The sequence below is a fragment of the Bombus vancouverensis genome, chromosome 17 (genome assembly GCF_051014615.1).
Source record: "Bombus vancouverensis nearcticus chromosome 17, iyBomVanc1_principal, whole genome shotgun sequence".
Taxonomy (NCBI): Eukaryota; Metazoa; Arthropoda; class Insecta; order Hymenoptera; family Apidae; genus Bombus; species Bombus vancouverensis.
In genome coordinates this window covers 4,905,897-4,931,176 of record NC_134927.1, presented here as the reverse complement: position 1 = coordinate 4,931,176, position 25,280 = coordinate 4,905,897, and the positions used below count along the sequence as shown (strand labels likewise).

The 25,280-nt window shown below is 36.4% G+C and overlaps 1 protein-coding gene across 2 annotated transcripts in view; it reads left to right on the top strand.

Annotated features, from left to right (window-relative positions):
* Window positions 1-25,280, top strand: part of LOC117166079 (uncharacterized) — an 84,033-nt gene that overhangs the window by 11,268 nt on the left and 47,485 nt on the right. Inside the window, exon 2 of one of the 2 annotated variants that reach the window (XM_076625982.1) lies at window positions 12,523-12,627. The exons of the other annotated variant lie outside the window; for it this stretch is intronic. Coding sequence (XP_076482097.1) covers window positions 12,586-12,627 — 42 coding nt within the window. The 5' untranslated portion in view covers window positions 12,523-12,585. The remainder of the gene's footprint in view (window positions 1-12,522; window positions 12,628-25,280) is intronic. 2 annotated transcript variants of the gene reach the window in all.

Genomic DNA, 25,280 nt, shown 5'->3' with positions numbered 1-25,280 from the left:
GTATTTCTTTTTACAAACTGGCCTGATTATTTGCGCCGTTGTTTCTATTTCATTAATATTTGTATTGCAATTAATCAAGTCGGTAAGAAAAAGTTACTTTTTACTTTGTTCGCTATGCACGCGATTATTACATTCTTCGTTATGTACTCGTGTTAATGACTGTTATATGTCGCTTCTATTATACAGGGTGGTTGGTAAGTGGTAGTACAAGCAGAAAGGGGGTGATTCTACGCGAAAAAAGAAGTCGAAAATATGGAATAAAAATTTTTCGTCCGAGGCTTTGTTCTCGAGAAAATCGACTTTGAATTTTCGCTCGGTACGCGTGCACTTTATCGCGTCTCACTGTAGATCGTTGTCTCGATGGATATTATCGCAATTTAATTTTTGTAATAATAAACTTTATGATTACTTCATATTATTTCATTATGTATTCCTAATTTTCCGTTACGACAAAAACAAACTTAAATTGCACACCGAGCGAAAATTCAAAGTCGATTTTCTCGAAAACAAAGCCTCAAACGAAAAATTTTTATTCTATATTTTCCACCTCTTTTTTCGCGTAGAATCACCCCCTTTCCGCTTGCACCACCAATTACCAACCACCCTGTAGTTCTATTACTTTATAGTGGGTTGTCCGAAAAGTTTCTTTCATTTTACAAGGAAATACCATTTTCAATGCAAAGAAACGTATGCCACGACAGCTACAGGACGACTGGACATAAAAGGACCGTAACATTTGTCAAACTAAATTCCATATATAATATTTGTACAAACATCGCCTGATAAAGCAACCTAGTACCATTATTTATTAATTCTAATTATTTATTTAATTTAATTATCAGGCAATAATATTGAAAAAGTTGCTACAGTAATTATTTAATTTTAACTAATATTCCTATCTCATCAAAACTCGTCTATTATTCGCATTGAACCGCTAAAAGCTGACCGTTACCGACCAAACGAAAGAGAAGAATATCGCTCGTTCATCGCACAAAAACATCCAGTATCCATCTGCAAAGAAATTTATTCTCAATGTGTCGAATAATCTTCGCTGTCGCTTACTACCCACACGCGCTCATTTCTCATATTAATCCATCGTACCTTTTAACACGTTCAACGTGTTACACTCGGCCTATTCACTCTGCCCTGCTCGTAAAACGCGTTCGTTTACAAGCGTTCGAATATTCGAAAAGTCGCTCACTCTTCCACATACGCGCAACTGAAATCTTCTTCGCCGGTTAATTAGAATACCTTTGGTGGTTAGATCGGACAGATTTCCATGGCAATGGTCGGAGTAAGCGAACTGGATTAGCAATCGATTAGGGTACCGTATCAATTAGCGGCGGGAAAATAGGATTAACGCTGGTGTGCAGCGGGCAACGGTGTTTTCTGGTCGCTTCAAGCAAACACGTGCGTGCCATGTGCGAATGCGTGGCTAATTGTACATGCGGAGCACGGCTGCTGCGTTTACGTTCTACGTGCTTTCGCTAGTCGAACACTATAAATCATGGTTTTTAGTCGCTGCTGTCTCGAAATCTCGTCCGGTTAACGTTAATCGTCGTTGCTGGTACAATACGCACTACGTTAGGCGACAATGTGTTGTGTGAAAAATAACCTACGGTTGATAAGCGATATTATTTGGCAACTAAGTGGTTGCGGATTTTGTCAATACCTTGTAATGGCAAAATCCGCAATCACTTAGTTGCCAACCCAATAAGTTTCACGATAATTGACAAAGTCTGAACGAACGACTGAATCTGAATGTAATTTTATGCCAAGTTCAACGTTCGGTTATTTGTCAAATCGATTGAATCACAGAAAATATTCATTGTTGCATCTGGTTTCAATCTATGCACGTTAGAATTCGGCATTCTGTTGTGGTTTGATTTCAATTTAGACATTGACTTGTTCCACGGATTATTTCGAGCGGATGGAGGTCGACAAATTGAATAGGAAGAGTTCGATGATAAATGTAGATCTCCGCGTCAAGTCGCGTCTTCGTGAAAATTCCAAGGAAACTATGGAACTGTGTAATTATACGATTTGATGAATTCGATAGGAAAATTTCACGACAAAGGTAGGTTTCCGCATCGGGTTATTTCTTCATCGAACATTTCAACGAAGATACTGTTGCGGTCTTATTCTATTCATCTTATTGGCAACTAAGTGATTACGGATTTTGTCAATACCGCCCAATGACAAAATCCGCAATCACTTAGTTGCCAACCTAATAGAACGTACTATACGTGGCATAAAAATCAACGAACTGGAATCGGTCGATTCCACTCGTTCGAACGTGTCTCGTACGAGAGCACTGGCACGCCGCGATCATCTTTAGAATCGACGGGTTAAAATCGACTACGACGAATTAGAAACGAGCTACCACGTGTCCGGTGTATTCCGAATGATCATTTTGCACTGACGCGTTAATATCTCGAGCACACCTGAGAATTGGACTCTGTAAGCGGCCTGGTCGAATTCCATCGCAAGTGGCCTCGCGTTCACGCACGTTTAATTATAGAAATGAAGTCGTGTACCTGGCCTAGCCATACTCATGGGAGTAGCGTATGGTAATCCTAGCGAAGTAAGTTTTAGTAAAACTATAAATAATCCCGGCAATAAGACGAATGGAACATGGTGGAATACCTGGGTCAGCAGACGTTCTGGTTTAGACGGTTAGATTTAAAGGCTGCGGTGTTCTCATCGTCGCCTTCGAATTTCCTCCCACGGAAAAAATCTGTAAACCTACGCTCGTTATACGCCGACGTTGCCCAAATTTCCAACCTACTCGTTCGACCTGAAATCGCCTCGGAATCTGTGAATTTAAATTTAGTCTTGGCCCTCGCGACAATATGCAAATCATCGATATTTACCTGTTGTGGTAGATACGAAATGATCAAAATTTAACACAGTATCGTATTTAGAATCGTTGCGCGAGTTCCTACGTCTACTTTTCTCAGTGAATCAAGTTTGAAGTTTTGATGGAATTGGTCGCCTCGGTGCGAATGTTGTGACGTGTTTTTTTTTTTTTTTTATTTAATTTGTACTTTACAATTTGTCCAGCTGGACATTCGGTAAATGTTTCTAGCACTGTGACGTGTGTTTATACTTGATGTGCTTCCATAACCAGTTGGTTGTTGCAATTTCGTTAAAAATTTTGGAAAGACTGTATCTAAAATGTGTAGCAGAAAGTAAGCGATGACGAGTATACTCGCCAAGCACCATGTGTAGCAGAAAGTAAGCGATGACGAGTATACTCGTCAAGCACCATGTGTGACAAGAAGTAAGCGATGACGAGTATACTCGTCAAGCACTACAGTGTGCGGCAGAAAGTAGGCGATAACGAGTATACTCGTCAAGCACTACAGTCTGTGGCAGAAAGTAAGCAATAACGAGTATATTCGTCAAGCATCATGTGTGGCAAAAAGTAAGCGATGACGAGTATACTCGTCAAGCACCATGTGTGGTAGAAAGTAAGTGGTGATGAGTATACTCGTCAAGCACCATGTGTGGCAAGAAGTAAGCGATGACGAGTATACTCGTCAAGCAGCATGTGTGGCAGAAAGTAAGCGACGACGAGTATACTCGTCAAACACTTGACTGTTATAATATAGTTATAATATAGAATCAGATTATAACGAAATGACCGTCTTATTTTTTAATTGCAATAATGCAATTTACCGCAATTACTAAATTGCAATTTCAATAGCAAATTGTAACCACTTTTTACGCGTGACGAGTATACTCATCATAGCACGAAATATTGTCATTTCTTTTTGACGAGTATACTCGTCGAAAATAACTAACTGGTTAACAATTGAACGATAGAATTCGATTATTTTAAATGTCGATAAACGAAGAAAAATAGAGAATCTTTGCTTAATTCGTTTAATAGGGAAAACAAGGTGAAGGAAGCGTAGATCGAACGATTAGTATTCTGAAAATTCGTATTAATTACAATAACTTATGGTCGTTTCTTCCGACTATTCTACACTTTTCAGCCGAAATTTTATTCCTTCCACTGATGTAGAATTTTTCCTATTTGTTATTTAAATATCCTTGCATCGCATCCTGTGCTTCATCCTCGGTATTGAGTTTTTCTGTTCGCAAAGGAAAAATGAATTTTCTACCTCTCTAAACGAAATACCAATCAATCTGGAAAAAATCCAGAAAGCTGCCTCTGTTGCAGTCTATTCGATATTCGTGCAAAATCCAATCCCTAAAATGCGCGTTGTCACAGAGAATGTAGTTGTGTGACGTTTGCTGACCGGACTCTCAATAAGAACTAATTTTTCTAGCGATGTTACGCAACTTCGAAGCAACTGTACGACCTCCGACTTTTAATCAAATTAACTAAAAAGACTTCATACTATCGCAAACGCTATTTTTCTGCTTTGTATTGGAATATCTAAAAGATGTACAGGGTGGTAAACGTGAAAACTGCTTCAGATCTCCGAGGATAGATAGTCCGTTAAAACCACTGTATAGTTGAACGTATCGTACCAACTTCTGTAAGCGATAGTAAACGAATCAACGGAATAGACAGAATTTCTGCGACCAACTGTACACATGATGATAATTAACGAGCACAAAAATCGACTTAAATTTTCTGAGAAACACGTGCGTGTTCCCGATGCGTGTCAAAGAAACCAGTCATACGTTCTAACATTCGCTAGATGTCAACCATCTAGCGCGATTCCATTAATTTTATTAATGGAATTTTTCAAGCCAAACTTGCAGAGTTATTAATATCAAAAAATTGTACGATCAAATTTTACAAATTACAAGTCGCTACCCTATTCGACATAGAATGGTAAAATTGGAAAAGTCGTAAAATGGAAGTCTGTAACCTGCAATTCGTAGTTTGTCAACTCGCTAATATCGCTCGTTAGCTGCTCATTGCGCGAGGAAGCTGTTATGGCGTTAAAGTTTCTTCGTGCTTTATCTATTTCTTAGCTTTTAGTCTTTGAATCGTAAACGCGTGGCAACTAAGTGATTGCGGATTTTGTCAATACCAGCTAATGACAAAATCCGCAATCACTTAGTTGCCAGCGCAATAATAATATCTCAGCAGAACTGTGCTGCTTTCGTCAACCTAATGACACGGTTCGACGTAGACCTTCGACGATGATAACGAGCGGAGATCGAAACGTGCGTGTATATGGTGGTCGATCGACGAGATGCACTCGCCGTTGCTTTCTCCCTAAACGAGCTAAGGAGGCTTCTAATTGCAGCCAGCGATGACACGAACGAGTTTCTATCGTTCGACGAATATATCGAAAACGAACGACGATGAAGTCGGTGTCGCTCGATTCTTAACCATAAAAGACCATCCGCGTTACGTCATGAGACGTGACTCACGATAGCTACTGGCCTAAAAACACTATTGCGACGACAAACCACATCGCGTCGATATAATTTCCTGCAGTGAGCATCGTCAAGGCTGTGCACGTTAATTCGAGTTTAAAGGCGCCGATTTGCCCTTCTCCGCCGATCCGAGCGAATACACCGCGCGGACCCACCGATCGATCGATCGATCTGCTTTCGTGTTGAATTAGAAATGACCATCGGTGAAAAACTCTTCGATCGCCATTTTTGGTACGAAGCTTTTTACTAGTTTGCTGTTGCAATCTGTCTTTCGAAAGTGTGCAGCTGAAATGTGTAGGAGAAATTAAGCGACGACGAGTATATTCGTCAAACGCACAGAGAGCGTGTAGCTGTCATAAGGTGGAATCAACTTGTAACGAAATGACTGTCTTATTTTTTCATTTTATTGTTGCAATTTACTGCTATTCATAAACTGCAATTTAAACAGCAAATAATAACTATGTTTTAAGCGTGACGAGTATACTCGTCGAGCACAGAGTTTTGATATAAAATTAAGTTGTGACGAAAGGACTGTTTTATTGTGAAATTTGATTATTGCCAGGTCTCGGCGTAACGCGAAATATTGCCATTTCTTCGTGACGAGTATACTCGTCGAACACAGAATTTTGATATAAAATTAAGTTGTGACGAAAGGACTGTTTTATTGTGAAATTTGATTATTGCCAGGTCTCGGCGTAACGCGAAATATTGCCATTTCTTCGTGACGAGTATACTCGTCACAAGCAGCTAACCGGTTAAGTAGATTACACTGATGATTTTCGTCTAAATCGACGGTATATATTTTTAGTTGAATTCAACTTAGTTGTTGCTAAAAATATAATTGAAATTCCATTGGTTTTTTTAAAGTAACAGCGTTTATCTTGTTTTAACTCTGTTTTCATAGCTGCGCGCTACAAATAGCGACGAAATTTCAAAAAATCCACGTCATATTTCACGTATGTAGTACACCAGGAACCTGTCAAAAATGTTGAAATCAGATAGGATATTCGTGATATTCCGCTTACTTGGACCGGATTTCAAGAAATCTGCGACGTAAAACGAATTCAGTTAATATCGCCAGGCAAGGAGCGAGTAAGAAGGATCTTTTGGGACGAATTCTATTTCAAGAGAGGTGGATTTAACGCTTGAAAGCGGCACAAAGTATTCACACAGAATATACAGCCCGCATGGCCTTGTTTTCACATCATGCGTTAAAAATGGCTGTCTTTCATCTCGGTGTAACTGTGCGCGCGTCTGATCATTAACCTTTCATTGGAAACCTTGAGTTATCATCGATATTAGAAGCTTCATATGCTATCTGATCGAACGATTTAATTTTAACAAAATCGATAAATTTATATTTTATATTCTGTAGGAAGTATACTGCGAAAGCATACAAATACAAATGTCCTAAATTCTTTTTCAAACGTCAAGTAGCTTTATCAAAGAATTCTATATATATATATCTACTGTAACGTCCAAATTGATTATCGAACATGTTGCATACAATTTTCGATAAATTCATTGATAATTTTAACTTGCTTAACATTGTGCAAGAAACGCGCCAAAATCTTTCTAAACGCGTAGGAAACGTTGAAATGCTTAGAGCTGATCCGATAAGTCGTATGTTAAACAAACAGACTGAGATATTGGCTTGGCAACTAAGTGATTGCGGGTTTCGTCATTGGGTGGTATCGACAAAATCCGCAATCACTTAGTTGCCAACTAATGCATATGTAGGTACATATAAATATGGTATATAAATTGAAATAAATTAAGGAAAATGCTGCAGACAATAAATAAGCCAGATCTTGTCACTGTTTCAATGCCATTACGATAGTAAATTTTATGTCATAAGCGACAGATAAAAGACAGTTTACGTATTAGCACACTATGAGAGGTAGTAATTTTTATGAAATATTTTTTATACAGAAAAGAACTGTTTATATCGCTACCTTATAAAAGCGAAACATTTCAGAAACGTGTAAATAATTTTATGTCATTTTGATAACAATCGCGTGATTTGCAACATATTGGGTTGGCAACTAAGTGGTTGCGGATCTTGTCATTACCACCTAACGACAAAATCCGCAATCACTTAGTTGCCAACAGAATATTATATAACCTAACCTAACCTATTGAATAACCTAACCCTAATCACCTAGTTGCCAATCGAATATTATATTATATTTATTAATTGTATCGTTTGAATGTCGACTATAATTTGATTTTGCAATTTGATAATTTGATAAGCAGAAAAAGAGATTGTATTAGCTTGGCAACTAAGTGATTGCGGATTTTGTAATACCACCTAATGACAAAATCCGCAATCACTTAGTTGCCAACAGAATATTATATAACCTAACCTAACCTATTAAATAACCTAACCTAACCTATTAAATAACCTAACCCCAATCACTTAGTTGCCAATCGAATATTATATTATATTTATTAATTGTATCGTTTGAATGTCGACTATAATTTGATTTTGCAAAATTATGATCTTCTCTCGCACTCTTTAACCGTCAAACTTTCTTCTGTCCGCCATTGTGTAATAATCATGAAACTTGTAATTTGTCAAGCAAGTAAAGAAACAACGTTCTAGCAGAAATAGAAACATAATGTTCCTGTCGCGATCTGACTTTCGTCGAAATTCGTTTGCAATTACGTCATCATTTCGAAATATATCACAATTACGAAATTGTGATTTTATGGTGGTGAAACGTGGCACACGTATTAACGTAAGTACAGTAACCACAGTTGTTGGCACTGTTATACGTTGTTACGCAATTAATAATTGATTTATTTGCGTATTTGATTATCGATTATCAAAAGTAATTATATTTGATTCCCGTGGCTGTGATGATCGAGCAATTTCCGCGTTCATTCGATTACGCTGATACAACGATTGAAAAGCATGGTGGGAATGATAAGAGCATACGAAGAGTGAATGTAATTGGGTTATAATTTGCAACAATGTTTCATTGTAATATTACGTTCCCTTCCTCTTGCAAATATTTCTGTAACAATGAATTGTAAAGTTAGATATTAATGTGCAATGTAATATACGATAACATAGAATAATAGGTACCAAATTGATCAAGAACCAAGCAATGATAAATAAAATTGGACAAAACGGATTACACGTTGCTATGTTAAAATACAAAGAATAGAGGAAAGGTCATAGATATAAAGCAAATTTAATATAATAAAATAATGTAATATTTTCCTTGTCTTGAAAATATTTCTGCAGTAGTAAGATATAACATTAGACACTTTAACAGTAACAAGTTTAATATAATAAAATAATATTGTTTCTTGCTTCTGTTGAAAATGTTTCTGCAGTAGTAAGATATAATATTAGATACTTTAATAGTAACAAGTTTAATATAATAAAATAATATATTGTTTTCCTTTTCCTGAAAATATTTCTGCAGTAGTAAGATATAACATTAGACACTTTAATAGTAACAAGTTTAATATAATAAAATAATATTGTTTCTTGCTTCTCTTGAAAATGTTTCTGCAGTAGTAAGATATAACATTAGACACTTTAATAGTAATAAGTTTAATATAATAAAATAATATATTGTTTTCCTTTTCTTGAAAATGTTTCTGCAGTAGTAAGATATAACATTAGACACTTTAATAATAACAAGTTTAATATAATAAAATAATATTGTTTCTTGCTTCTCTTGAAAATATTTCTGCGGTAGTAAGATATTCTAAAATTCTAAAATTTCTTTTGGCTTTTTAAATTATATTTTGGTAATAAGCAGCTAATTTATTAGGAAGAATAAATTGAGGTAAAATAATTGACGTGTTGCTGCGTCAAAGTACAAGCAATACAGCATGAATCATAGATATAAAACAAATTTGTTGTACAATGTCTATTAAAAAAATAATTTAGAAATACTTGAATGTCTTCGAACTTGGTAGAATTGTAAAATAAGAGTAAATATTATCTTATTTATATTATATTATATATTACATAAACAAATATAGAGTAGAAGTTAGGATTAAAGCGTAAAACTTGGCAAAAGAGATCAAAGCGAAAGCTACGTGGGAAAATATACAGTGAAGGAAAAAAAAATAAGTTTTTACATATAAAACACGTTTTGCTAGAGAAATCATTGGAGCGTTGAAAAATCTACTATTCTACGCAAATATATATAAAATTTCCCTCCAAAATAACGAAAGTTGCTCGTTTTCAACGTTTATATAATTCTAATATTCACCAGATTCCTCGACATTAAAATAGATAATTATCCAGTAGCGTTAAATTAACTGGAAAAAAACAGCAAAAGTACAAAACTATTTGTTTCCCGTACACGACATAATCTGCAAATAAATTAACAATAAATTACAATAATATAGATGCTGAGCATCGAATTAATTAATTTCATGAAATTAATGATAAATTTAGATCTTGCCCTGGCTAGTCCTCTAGGCGATCACCTAGTTTACCGAAATCAAGAATCAGTCTCGAAGTTATGTATTAAACATCTGAGTAACCAGAAACTCGTCGAACCGAGTGATCCTCCATTTGCTCGCGAAGAACGCGTGTCCATTACCAAATGTAATTCGCAAAAGTTCTATACTCGAAAGAAGAGGAACGTGAGTTGAAGGTGGATCGCCAGTATCGAAGTGAACCTTCTCTCTGTCTGTCTCTCTCTCTCTCTGTCTCTCTCTCTCTCTCTCTCTCTCTACTCCGAATGAAGATCGAAAGATCTGTTCAGTGGTGGGTGGAATGAGTGGGCGCATACAGCTTCGCCGCAATTACGTTTCCTCGTGCGATCGTTTTCGTGCTTCCTTCGTCCACGGTCATTCGAGTACTTGACCCCGGAACTGGCACGGAATATCTGTTAAATACTGCAGCCACGACTGCTTAGGATCGATATGTTCGAGTAGCTCGATTAAAATACACGTAAGTTGGTGTTATCGGACAGCAAATATTTACCGAGACTTGTATTTCTCTGAATATAATGGAATCAATGGAATCCACATATCGTTCTCTTCGTCAGATGTATTGGGTTGGCAACTAAGTGATTTTATCAATACCATCTAATGACTGTGTACTGTACAAGTGAATATTGTGTATATATATAAAAAGACATTTCCCTACAGTTTGACATATATATAGAATAATATTGTATAATGCACAATAAATTTCATAACGTGTATTGTACAGTACAATATATTTGTACAATATATATTATACAAAGTGATATATATAATACATATTATATTATATATTATTACTTTGTATAGTATATATTATACAAGTAACAAAGTACAATAACTAAGAACAAAATGTTTAGCATTATACAGTAATTATCAATTTACAATGAATTGTAGAACATGTATTTTACAGTACTATGAACTTGTGCAATATATATTATACAAAGTGATATATATAATACATATTATATTATATATTATTACTTTGTATAGTATATATTATACAAGTAACAAACTACAATAACTAAGAACAAAATGTTTAGCATTATACAGTAATTATCAATTTGCAATAAATTGTATAACATGTATTGTAGAGCACAGTATATATTATACAAAGTGATATGTATAATACATATTATATTATATATTATTACTTTGTATAGTATATATTATACAATTAATTTGCAATAAATTGTATAATTGTATAAATTGTACAACATGTATTGTACAGTACGATGTACTTGTACAATATATATTATACAAAGTGATATTGGCAACTAAGTGATTGCGGATTTTGTCAATACCATCTAATGACAAAATCCGCAATCACTTAGTTGCCAGCCCAATATATACTGTGTTCGCGTTTCGAAAAGTTCCATAAATATGGAGAAGAGTATTACATTTTAAGAGTCACGTTAATAAAATGATTTTGAACACGTGTTACGTTAATAAAATAACACTCGTTCAGGGCGTCGATCGTGTCGAAAGAGTAGTCGGTGCCTCGAAAGATACTTGGAAAATCGTTCGCTTTCAAGCAAAGTGTTCGTGATTCTGCCTGTAATATCTGTTTCCGTTTTACTGCCTTGTAACAAATGTCTGTCGTGTAATTTTTATTCATGCGAGGTTTGACTTAGGAGTAGGAGCATTGTTATTTGCCATGGGAAGCTAGCTACTATTACAACAAGTATAATAACACGGCGGGGAATAAATCGCATATATTACAAAAAAAAAAAATCCATGAAATATACCGTGTTACGTAGAAACCAAACAATTTACAAATTTGAATCTGTAAATTTGCATCACGAAAAGGAAATATTTAACTCAGCAACAACTCGTTAACAAATAAATACCAGGTATCTATTAAATACTAAACACACTTATTGATAATAATAAAAAAGTAAAATTGACAAATTCACTGGCAAAATTGAATTGCAAGTAAGCTCGCTTCTCTGCTACTTTTAAACGACAAATACCGCGTTCACTTTTCCCATTTCGTTTTTACTTTGTATTTGCACATGAAACACGCTGCAACCGGGACACAACAGTAAATTTAAACAAAAGAGGCGTCCGATCGCGTGAGTCTGCTGCGTCCGGATTTGCGTGCACCCGGATGCAACGAACTGTATCCAAACTAATAATTATAATGAACGTTCAGGTACCGGTATCTTTAAAACGTAAAACAGAGTCCGCTGATGATTTTGCTTTTTTCCATTGCTTTCGAAAAACGTCACCGCGCTTTTCTTCTTCCAAGCATACGTTGCTCGATTAGAACGTTTTCAATTGACTGAAGATTTTATTCACGAAATGAAAGTTTGTTCACAAATGCAACGCAAAGGTCACTCGTCGTTGTGCAATTTCTTTTCTACGCACGTTTTTCTGTACGTTACGAGCACAAGATAGAACGAACTGTCGTGGGCATAGTGCGGAATAATACGTATTTTATCTGAATTATTTTCTGCAAAACAAAGTGTCATAAAATTGCACAAGAAGCCGATTAATAGGCTATCGGTCGATAAGCGTCGACGGCAAGAAGCCGATTAATCGGCTATCAGTCGGTAAAGTGTTAATCTTCGGTTGAGCGAAACACGGTTTATCCAAGTTTCGCGTCTCGTGCAGAAATTTTATTATTAAACGTAACTCATATTTGGCCATATTTTGCCATGTTATAAATCATACATTTTCGATTGGTTTCAGAAAAAAAAAAAAAAAACGGATCACCCGTCGAGTGGTCGCAGAACGATCGTCGTTTAAGCTACGATGGCAGCACCGCAGGCCTCCTCGCGTTTGGAATTGTTGCAGGTAGGAATATTTCTTCGATAAACTCGGTTACATGTATTAAAACCAGCATAAAAATCTCGTATGAAATTGTAATCAATAGTTTCTGCATCTTTGCTGATCTCTTCGCTTTTTACAAATTACTCTACTACTTTTAGAGGTTAGATTATTTAATAGGTTAGGTTAGGTTATATAATGTTCGGTTGGCAACTAAGTGATTGCGGAGTTTGTCATTAGGTGGTAACGACAAAATCCGCAATCACTTAGTTGCCAATATTTAAACGATCCTACGAATATTCAAAGTGGAATCTTGAAACGATATCGATGACAAATTAGTAAGATCGATTGGACACAAGTTGATATTTTTAGAATATTTATTATACTGTCCAGTCAGTTGTACATACACATACATAGTAGATTTGAACATGAACACTGGAAAACTATAGACACGTGGTTGAAATAGTCGTGTGGACGAACCTTAAAACCTAAAGCATCTTCGTTCTTCGTCTGTATCGAAATAAATCGTAACATCCATTAAACAAAGAACGAACTTAATGCACGTTTCGGAACGCATTCGGTGCGCACAATGTGTTTTTTTTTTTTTTTTAATTTATTTAATTAAATTTTACAATTTGCCCAGTAGGACAATGTGTGCACGAGATTGCCGTTGGGATTGTTGTCGATTCGCGTACGCGTATTCACGTCACATTTCTCTAACGTTCAATTGCAATTTCGTATAACATTCCGATTACACGTGGCAAATATCGTAAGGAATACGAAAGTTAAACAGGAGGAACAGCCACGTTCTACTCGCAGCCATTACATCTACATGACCAGCTCGTAAATTAATTTAAACAAAGTAAGAAATATCAGGCCTGTAACTATGAAACCGGCATTTTTGTATAGAAAATACACGTTTATTGTATGAAAACGATTAAAAATATTTTATTCGAAGTGTTGCCCATCGCTAGCTATACATTTTCCCCACCCGTCTGGCAATTGGTGGATGCCACGCCAAAAGAAACTGTCGCTCTTTTGAGGCAACCCAGTCATCGAGCCATTTTCGTAGATTTTCGTAAGAAGCGAAGTATCGAAATTAACGTAAAACTAGGAGCTTCCAAGCTTTCGGTATTATCGTTAACGCAAAAAAAAAATAAACCAGACTTGGCAAAATTCAGATACACGCGATAATCTTCTGCTTCTTTGGACGTTGCGCTGGCCAGGAGTGTGTCTGGTCGTCTCGTAGAATGAAAATCTGAGATTCCATGGAACTGGTGTTCGAGGCCAGAGTAGTTGCGTAGAATCCAGGCAGGAGTATTCGTTTCGATTACCTAACCGTGTCCACGATCGCAAGAGTCCTTGCCAGTCCTGTAATCTTGAAATGCTGGAGCTGGTTAAGGCGGTGCGCGTTGTATCGCCTTCTCCTTTGGCCCACGTAGCGCATATATGGCATCTTGTTCTTGGCTCGTATACACACAGCTGCACGACTAACGACTGATACGTACAGATGTAGCCGAAATCAACGAGCACCGACCATGTGTTAGCAAGTGGCCACGCTTGTCTGCGACCTCTCCCAAGCCGGTGATTTGTCAACAGTGGAGTTTCGGGAAATGGCCACGGTTCGACGAGACATTCAATAGTCGCTAAACTGAACGATCATGTTTCAGTTGTGGCAACATTCATGTTCGATTACGTATTATGTATCATGTACTTTTTATTATTATCATCCTACTATGATTATCAGCGAGCCTTTCTTTACTTGAACCGACGATACGTGTGACTTATACGTACAGGGTGACTCCTAACGTTTTTACTCTTTTTATTTAATTTGTACTTTAGAATTTGTCCAGGACGTTTGGTCAATTTTTCTAGCTTAATTGCAAAATAACATGTGGACGACTTTAAACAGCTGTGTTGTTCGTTGTATGAAAACGTGCCTGGAAGAAAAATTGCATGGTATCTAGGCAGACGTACAGTGTTCTAATTTGTATTTTTTTTTTTTTTATTATTTTTTTAGCTTTTTAGCGAGATATTAGGGTCAGTGTGAACTTTTTTAAATAGAATGTCTAATATTTGTTTCTCAAAGTAGGGTTAATTACGCAAAATTTGATGATTTATCCGTATACGTGTCCCTGGATACTATGCAACTTTTGTTTCAAACGCTTTTCCGTACAACCAATAATTTGCAAGTTATTTTAAGTCACGTGAAGAGCCTCAGCCTGTGTATTACTAGAAAACACATATACAGGGGAGAGTCGTGCAAGCGTTTTAAGTATCTTCTCCATAAGTTTTCTTCCCCATCCTCAAAATTTAAAGAATGGAACTTGGTAAAAAGAGGCAGATCAGTCGATAGTGAAATTCAGCGATAAGAATGAAAATAAGTTTCAACAGGAAAAGTGTTGTGATTTGTAGAGACGTACGACATATTTTCAATGAGATTCTTCTTCCTTTCAATTATTATATTTCTTGCAATGTGCCAGTATACTAACGTGTACGTGTAAATAATTCAATGAAGATCAAGAATTATGATCAGGTCAATTATGGTCGTGAATGAAGTTCGCAATTTTGCGTGCCATCTCTATTGGATGATACGTACATGCATCGATCATCGGCAATCTGGATCATCTCGCTGGGAAGTTCTTAAGTGCTGAGCTTGTTGACTTATTGCCAGTCGTGTTGCCAGAGCCAGAGGGTTCATCAGCCTGGCCACATCCTGCTACAGTCTAAAGTCTAGGCAGAACTCTTATCGCTTTTCACGTGCCACGCCACGGGTCACCGTGACCCCGTGTCCCCGAGTCATCGCCCCGTGCACGCGATCCTCGCATGCGGACAGCAGAGAGCGCCAGGCCTTTTGTCGTCAGCCAGAAACTATAACATCCGCGACTTTTAAAACCACGCTAACTTCTTGAAAGTACTCTGCCACTCACGGTTGCTATGCAGCTTAACACTCTGGAGATTGGAAGCGCCAATCCGGTGTCTTATAAAAAATGTGACTGTTGTTAAATAAAAGAGTAAGAGAGAAAAAATAATAATGGACACTTTGGACGAAATGTTAGGCAAGTATTTTTGCATTATATGCTTCAATAATACGAAACTATTAATTTCAGTATATTAGATGTGATATTGGTCGCTTTGAATGGTTTTCAATCGCTGCGAAACAGCCGGGAAGTGAGGCTACGTGGTTGCCAGAGCAGCGGGTCCCCAGAGTGTTAAAAGCTGATGACACATTTATGCTTCCGGCTATCGACGATTTACTTTTGGAAACAGATCGACGCCGCGCCGTGCGTCGACCTTCCACACGTGCACCACCTGTACATGTGGTTTCTCTGTAATTGTGGTATAATTGGCAATGCGGTGATTCTACGTGAAAAAGTACGTCGAAAGTGTGGAATAAAATTTATTCATTCGACGCGTCGTTTCCGGGAAAATCGAACCTGTAAATTGGGTGGGTGTAGCCAAATGGCCAATGGCTAATTCCGAACTGCACGGGACGAAATGATCTACAGTGAGTTGTTCTTCGTGAAAAAGTATGTGGAAAGTGTAGAATAAAATTTATTCATTGGACGCTTGGTTTTTGGGAAAAACGAGCTTCTAAAGTTGTCGAGTATACCCGAACTTAGCTAATTCGGGGTAAGGCAGGACCGAACGATTGACAGGAAAGTTTCTATATGTGAAAATGGGTCGAAACTTCCATTCGTCACTAACAAATAAATATCCAATCGGACAGGTATTTTTTCGAATAGAATATTATTTTTGTAAGAATTTATCTGAAGAAAAATTTAATCGAATAATTTATTCGGGTAGAATTATATATTGTATATAAATATTTACGTGTTACATCGTGGATAGACGTGATACTAAACGTGATTTCCGATATATTTACAAGCTTCGTTCTGTAGTTGTAATATTTATTGGCTTTGTTAATTGCCAGGTTAGAAAGTTTATCGTCACGTGATAAATTATTCGTCCGATAAGCGAATAGTAAGAATTGTACCGGTATCTGTATACGCTTGTACAAAATTAGATGGAAATGGATAATTAATCAGTTAGCTGTTGCAACCTCTTTGAAAACTGTGCAGCTAAAAATGCGTCACAGAAAGCAAGGAACGACGAGTATACTCGTCAAACATGGAGTATGTATGGATGTCATAATATAGAATTAAGTTGTATCGAAACAATTGTCTTATTTGTTAATTTTATTGCTGCAATTTACTGCAATTCCTAAACTGCAATTTAATCAGCAGATAATAATTATCTTTTACGCGTAACGAGTATACTCGTCAAACACAGAGTATATATGGCTGTCATAATATAAAATTATGTTGCAACGAAACGACTGTCTTATTTGTTAATTTTATTGCTGCAATTTACTGCAATTCCTAAACTGCAATTTAATCAGCAGATAATTATCTTTTACGCGTGACGAGTATACTCGTCAAACACAGAATATGTATGGCTGTCATAATATAAAATTATGTTGCAACGAAACGACTGTCTTATTTGTCAATTTTATTGCTGCAATTTACTGCAATTCCTAAACTGCAATTTAATCAGCAGATAATTATCTTTTACGCGTGACGAGTATACTCGTCAAACACAGAATATGTATGGCTGTCATAATATAGAATTAAGTTGCAACGAAACGACTGTCTTACTTTTCAATTATATTGCTGCAATTTACTGCAATTCCTAAACTGCAATTTAAACAGCAAATAATAACTTTCTTTTACGCGTGACGAGTATACTCGTCAAACACAGAATATGTATGGCTATCATAATATAGAATTAAGTTGCAACGAAACGACTGTCTTATTTTTTAATTTTATTGCTGCAATTTACCGCAATTCCTAAACTGCAATTTAATCAGCAAATAACAACTATCTTTTACGCGTGACGAGTATACTCGTCAAACACAGAATATGTATGGCTGTCATAATATAAAATTATGTTGCAACGAAACGACTGTCTTACTTTTTAATTATATTGCTGCAATTTACCGCAATTCCTAAACTGTAATTTAGTGCCATTCCTAAACTGTAATTTACTGCAATTCCTAAACTACAACGTAAACAGCAAGTAGTAACTACTTTTTACGCGTGACGAGTATACTCGTCGTAGCACGAAATATCGCCATTCCTTCATGACGAGTATACTCGTCGAAAACAATCAACAGGACAATCGTATCATCGCTCGAATAATTCTACAATCGTAATTCCAATGAATCTAGAAACCAATTTCTCCCCCATAACAAATAATTATTCCACGTATAAAATACTCGACTGATACGAATCTATTATCTCCGATAATTATTTATCTGAAATAAATATTTTTATTCGAAATAATTCGAATAATATCCAACTCCGAGAAGAACCGCAGACCAGACGACCAACGTGCCGTGTATTTCGAGCGGAACCAAAGTCACAAGGGCGATCTCTCGAATAACAGAAGCTATGGAACAAAGGGCTGGCTCTTGGTGAAGGGAAGAAAGAAGCGGACATGGCGGTAAGGCGGCTAAAGAATATCAAAGAGATCGAAAAGAGTACGGTGGACGCTTGGCTTGTCAACCGCGACTGGTTACCAAGAGCCGTAACTATAATAATGTGACGTCACTTCCTTCGTCTTCGGTCCGTCATTCGATGACCCCTGCGCTTTCTACTTCGAGTAGATAGCGATCGTCTGAATTGTTCTTGACCTCTCGCAAGAGACGCGTGCATTTCGATGCGACTGTGAATCGGAAATTGTCCGCGCAAGCACGAGCAGTGATAGTCATTAATAGTCTCTACTACTACGATTTTTCCAGCTAAATTCCTCAGTTAACATGAAAATGTAGCCAGCACGCGTACATGTTGTAGCGCGTAGGAAACTTATTTATATCGGCGACTTATTCGAAGAATCATACGATTAGGAAAATTGAAGTTTCTCAGGAAGGAAATTAGCTTCGAGTAAAAAGTCAACTCTGAGAAATTACCAACAAGTGTACAGTTCGACTCGAGGAAAAGACTCGTTCTGCCTTCGTAATTTAAACAACGATCTCGCAGTTTAACGAAAGCTGAAATCTGCCACTTGCGGGGGTTTCCACTTGTCGAAATTCCCGAGGAAATGAAAAAACGACGATCGAAAATCCGACGCACGGAAGCTCCACGCGAACGCACATTTTCAGTATTTTCAGCTTCCCCTTGTACCTTTGTGTTTCATTCGACTTGCGTTAACGAGATAGTCAAAGAGATGGCAAACGATGAGAATTCCGCGTCCGAGCGACGAGAAACGATGAGCTCGCGCGTGGTCGAAGGGCGAAGGAGCGTACGACTTGCCTTGTCTTTTCTTGACAGAATCGAACGACCGATTTCTCGCATCTTGCGACACACGGCACAGTTGTAGGTTCGTTGCGAGTTGCGCAGCGATGCAACTTCTGTCCTATACTTTCAGCGATAAACTTCTACTCGTAGACGTGCGACCATTCGAAATTCCAGCCACGCAGGTAAAATGACGCACCTGGACACGTGGCGAGTAATTCGAATTCGATTAAATTCTATCTCGCAGAAATATTCATCGAAAGGGAATGAGGAAAATCGCGGTGAAACTCGAGCCATACAGCTTCCACTGCATAAACCGGTTAACTTGTTAACTTTGCGTTTGACGAGTATACTCGTCGTCGCTTGTATTTATTTGCGCACTCCACGGGACCTAAACCCGTGAGTGTTTGCTGAAACTAAATTCCGCGGTTAACTGGTCGAAAAATAAGCGCGCGTATTGCTTGTTGCTGTGCATCGCCATACGCAGAAACCAGGTTAGAATTTGATAGATGTGCGAAGTGCGGCGGATTGATTTTTCGTGGGCGGACGAGGAGGAGAGGATTTTCTTTGCGCTTTCGATACATAAATAAGGCAGAAAATGTGTGCATATCGATAACAGAGCTGGCGTAGGTCGATTCTTACGGTTCTTCAGCTACCCACGTTGGCCTAAATCTCGTGGCACGTTCCTTTTATCCTTTAAAATCCTTGTCGTCGACCTCTTGCTGAGATTTTCCGACACGAAATCGTCGCCCGTTGACGTCATCTTGTAAAAATAGTCGTCCGTCAACCTGGCCATCGTGCAATAGTTACGAACGCTGCGCATAATTGCACGCTTCGATCGCATAAACGTCGCGAGGATATCATTTTTAACGCGATAACTGGAATAAATGTAACGTTGATAACGCGGCTATATTATTCATTTAGTTGTCATCGTGTGTAGCTTAGTACAACGAAATGGGATAGCAGCGGTGGGATTGCGACGTATAGTGATCTTGTTAGTATACAAATTTAATTGATTCGATGTAAATCGGGGAACACGATGTGCGAGTTTAAAATATCGCTGGTGCGAACACGTAGCGGCATTAGAATTGAAACAATTGAGATTACGTACGTACGTATACGGTATATTTATTAATTATTTTAAAACATGATAAGATGATATATACGCGATATATACATCGTTAACTTAGACGTTCAATTTATGCCAGACGTAATTAATGACGCGAATGTTGTACGTGTACACGTTAACGTTTGATAACGTGATAGTAATTTATCATGCATCTACGTTTGTCTACCGTACGTTTGAGTACTCTGGAAGAGGTTAAAGTTCGTTCGCTCTCGTCAGTGAAAATACTTGCGCTTGTGGAAAATAGAATTCACGATGTGAAACTACTCTATTACGTGGTAACACGTGAAACGTTGAATTTCTTGGTTGAATTTTCTTTCGCTTGGCGCTCGAATAAATTTACTTATTCCTTCTCGTATAATACGATCTTTTTAATGAAACCATTTCCGTAAGATGTCGTCGAGTTTTGCAAGGTTGGTCGTTATCTTTGTTTATGAAAAACGAAGTTGCTATCAGTGGAGCGTCATTTTGGAAAGCAACGTGCAAAGCAACGTGTTGGCAACTAAGTTGGGGATTTTGTTAATGTGTCATAAAATGACATTGGGAATTGTGTTTGTTCCAGAAGGTATTCATATGAAAGTAGTAATATTGTAATAAATATTTTTTTAACATTTGCTGCAACTTAATCTGTAATTTCACAATCGTTGGATATCTTTTGCTTAAAAAATTGGAAACTAATGTCACAATTTACTCACCAAACGTATTGACACTTTGACTGCCACGTCGAAATCACACGTTTCACTCAGGACGACACGGGAGTATTTGTTTATTCAAAGCGTATAATGGCAAAATAATAATAAATTGATGATGTAAGACAACATTCTTCCCCAATGGACCATTTGATCCAGGAAATATTCATATGAAAGTAGTAATATTCTAATGAATATGTTTTAATATTTATTTTAAATAATTGATAAAAGTAGAAACAATATATGTTTTTAACACTTACTGGAACTTAATATGTAATTCCACAATCGTTGGATATCTTTTGCTTAAAAAATTGGAAACTAATATCACAATTTACTCATCAAACGTATTAACACTTTGACTGCCACGCCGAAATCACATGTTTCACTCAGGACGACACGGGAGTATTTGTTTATTCAAAGGGTATAATGGCAAAATAATAATAAATTGATGATGTAAGACAATATTCTTCCCCGATGGACCGTTTATCTTATTGTTGGTCACGGGTGACCACCGTGGCGCCTTGGTAACAGTTGATAGCGACATGTTGTGACAAGGTTTCCATTGTTTCAACAAACCATTCGCATTCGTCATTTCGTCGTAAGCAAAACGTGCAGAATATCGAATCGTGTAGAGGATATTAGTAAACAGTATTAGGATTATTTTTATGATTTCGGCGAAATATTCGGCTGAAATGATAGAGGCGCGGAAAAAAAATTATGTTCGTGATAAACCAATGGTAGTGGTAGATTACAACAGAGGAAAATGTGCTGTAGATTTATCAGATCAAATGATAGCATATTCTACAGCACATAGAAGAACCCTCGAGTGGTATACAAAATTAGCTTTAGAGTTATCGTTAAATACATCAATTTCAAACGCCATGATACTCTATAAACAAGCAACAAAAACAAAAATCAAGGTACCAGATTTTAGAATGGCACTCGCCATGCACCTTACACGGTGCCATTCACCAGAACCGTCAAATGTACTTATTCGATAAAGATTGCCACACGAAATGCAGAAGAAAGAAGGGCAAGCGTAGCTGGCACGAAAATTTTGCAGAGAGTGTTATAAAAAAATGTTAAACATTTAGGATCAAAAATTGCTAAGAATCGGACCAAAAAGGTGACCACCTATTGTCCAGATTGTATCGACGAGCCACATTTATGTTTAGAGTGTTTTAACACAGTGCACCGTTAGATGCAACATTTGTTTTCAATTTTTTTTTACTGGCGTTCTAATAAAAATGTTTAATTGCTCAATGGGACACTTTTTATTTCAAAGTATCTTCAAAATGCTCCAACAGTCAATTTTTATTCAATTTTTACAATTGTAAGAAGTTCATGCGCTCCGGTCACAAATGACCCACCGTGGCCGGTTAATATATTTTTTCAATTCTTATAAATCTTATATGTAAATCCTACTAAAAATAAATTTACTATTTTCTACATATAATACTTTGTATATTTGTTATGTAAATATCGCTGCTTCTATTAATATGGAAAATTTGATGTTAGTTTAAAAGAATTTTTTAAACCAACTTACAATTCGGGAATTAGAAATATATAACGAATAAATAATTATATAAATTCTTCTAAATACTTCAGAATATCTTTACTACACAGTAAATAATTTCTTTCTACAGAGAAGATACAAATATACATTCAATAGGTCGTTCAATTCATCAATAGTATTCATCAATGGTATTGACAAAATCCGCAATCACTTCGTTGCCGACCCAATATGATACATGCAACGTCATTGTTCTACAAAATTTACTGAATCAAAGCGACGAGAGAAAATAACAGTGAACTTGACGCGAGCTTATCGTAGCACCGCGAAAGTAAAATGTGAAAGAGCTGGTGACACTCCGGAGCCAGAGATGCGCGAAACATGGGAACACGAAATGACATCTGATTTCGCGTAAATCGTCGCGTAGACAAATGATACGCTTCTTCATTGACAATCCAATAAATCCGAGACGTTGAAATTGGACTGAAGTAGCGACCTAAGCAAGCTACGTAGCCGTAATACGATCGGACAAAGTATCTTCGCTAATACGCGGCTGGGAAGAAATGATAAAACTGGCGATTCATCGTAATAAAACATCGTGTGGTTGTCGGAGCGACGAGGCTGCGGCGAAGGTAATTTTCCCGGGGTGGACAGGTGCGATGAATCGTTGTGTCTCCTGTCTCTGATTCGATGCCACCACGTTCCCTCCGTAAAAAGAGAATTCCATCTGCAAAGATAGACAGCTTCGCGTCCCCGTAAGTCGCTTGAGCGACGAGCTGCCAACGATAACGAGTCCGCTCGGTAATTACGTTGCTTAACTGGCCAAGTATCCCGCGGAATTACAATTACAAATCGCCGCGAGGCTTCTCATCAATTATTTATACGAGATCACCGTTACGAACGCTGTGGAAAACACACACACACACACACAAGCACACAGATAGGGCGTACTCTCTCGTTGCAAACCTACATTTCGGATTTATCCGCGTTTCAGCACGGATAACACACTTCCAGTCGCGTTATCGCCTTCTCTCCTTCTTTTCGTTTTTTTTTTCACTTTTTTGCCCTTTCTTTCTCTTTTTTCTTTTTTTTTTTTTTTTCTTTTAATAATTCGCATTGTGTCACGCATGGGGAACTGTGAAATTCGTGTAAACCACGGCAGACGAGTAGAGAGAAGTAAGAGCAAGAATTGTATTTTTGTAAGGACTGTGCTTCGCACGTACAGTGGTGTGAAAATGGGTCGAACATCTGGGTCGATTCGTAATAACTGTATTTGTAGGAATTGATGATGAATTCACGATTGGAACAGACAGTGTATTTTAGCTTTTTATGGAATTAGCGAACGATGGATTTAAATTACGCGTTAAAATGGTGTAATATGTTTCGGTATTTATAACGTACAGTACCGTTTCCACGTCACTGATTCTGTTAATTTCGGACACTTAATTTTAGTTTGAAAGAATTTTTTTAATGTAATTTATAATTTGGAAATTAGAAACTGTGAAGATCAAAAGGTTGTAGAATAGCAAAAAGTAGTTTTACAAGCAGATTGTAGTGATCCAATAATAAATATTTATCATCTATCAATCAAAAACAAATATTAAGAGACATAGCAGTAATATGTTTTACTATTTTCCACATATATTTATATGTAATTTGTAATTTAATTGTATTTATATATTTGTTATGAAAATATCACTGCTTCTATTAATGTGAAACATTTAATATTAGTTTAAAAGAATTTTTTTAAACCAACTTATAATTTGGAAATTAGAAAGTGTGAAGATCAAGAGCTTCTCGTATAACAAATAGTAATTTTACTAGTAAATTACGGCGATTCAGCGATAAACATTTGTAATTTATCAATCAAAAACACATATTAACAGATGTAGCAGTAATATGTTCTGCTATCTACAACGTGTATTATTTCATATAATTGTTATATAAATATCACAGTCTTTATTAACGTGAACAATTTCTATCACCTCAAAGGAATTGTTTTAACACAATACAACTTATAATTTATAAATTAAAAAGTGTGAAGATTAAGAGATTATGGAATAGCAAAGTAGTTCTACAGGTAGAACTACATCTATCAAAGAAAAGTACATACTAAAAGCTTTTAATTTACACGCTAGCCTTTGTTATTTCCACTAACGATAAAGCTCTTGTTAAACGTATGCACGATGTGAAACAATCGTTGTACGTGTGCACACTGTTACTGCTTTCTGACTTTTAATATGAAAATAAAAAACTGCTCGCGACACGAGTCGTAATTTTTCTCCCCTCTAGCAAACAACCACAGATTACAGAGAGTAAAAAGCAAAACCTCAACGATCTCTAAAATCTCTAAAATAAATTATTATTATTAATTTATTTAATTTAGAGATTTTAGAAATTGTGAAAATTATAAATTATTAGGAATTACAAATTATGTTTCTTTTTTATGAAATATAAATTTAAGAATGTTAGTGTTACTTATTTATTAGCAAAATCTCAACAATCTCTAAAATCTCCAAAATAAATTATTATTATTAATTTATTTAATTCAGAGATTTTAGAGATTGTTGAAATTATTAATTTATTTATTTTAGAGATTTTAGAGATTGTTGAGATTTTCTAATAAATAATTAACACTAACACTTTTAAATTTGTATTTAATAAAAAAGAAAAATAATTTGTCATTTCTAATAATTTATAATCTCAACAGTCTCTAAAACCTCTAAATTAAATAAATTGATAATAATGATATATTTTGGAGATTTTAGAGACAACAGTCTCTCAAATTTATATTTAATAAAAAGGAAACATAATTTATAATTTTACCAGTTAAAATTTCAATGAATCCTTTATCAAAATAAATGTCATAATAAATAAATTTAACCCCTTCCTCCAACAAATTAATCACCTCGATTTACGCTAACTATATTACGCTTTCTAAATCTGACGTTTAATCTTGGTAATATTAGTAACTTGCAAACTAGTTGAACGCTTTGAACACGAGGATACTTTTTTATTCAAGAGACTCGCAACTCGTTACATCGAATTCATCGAGT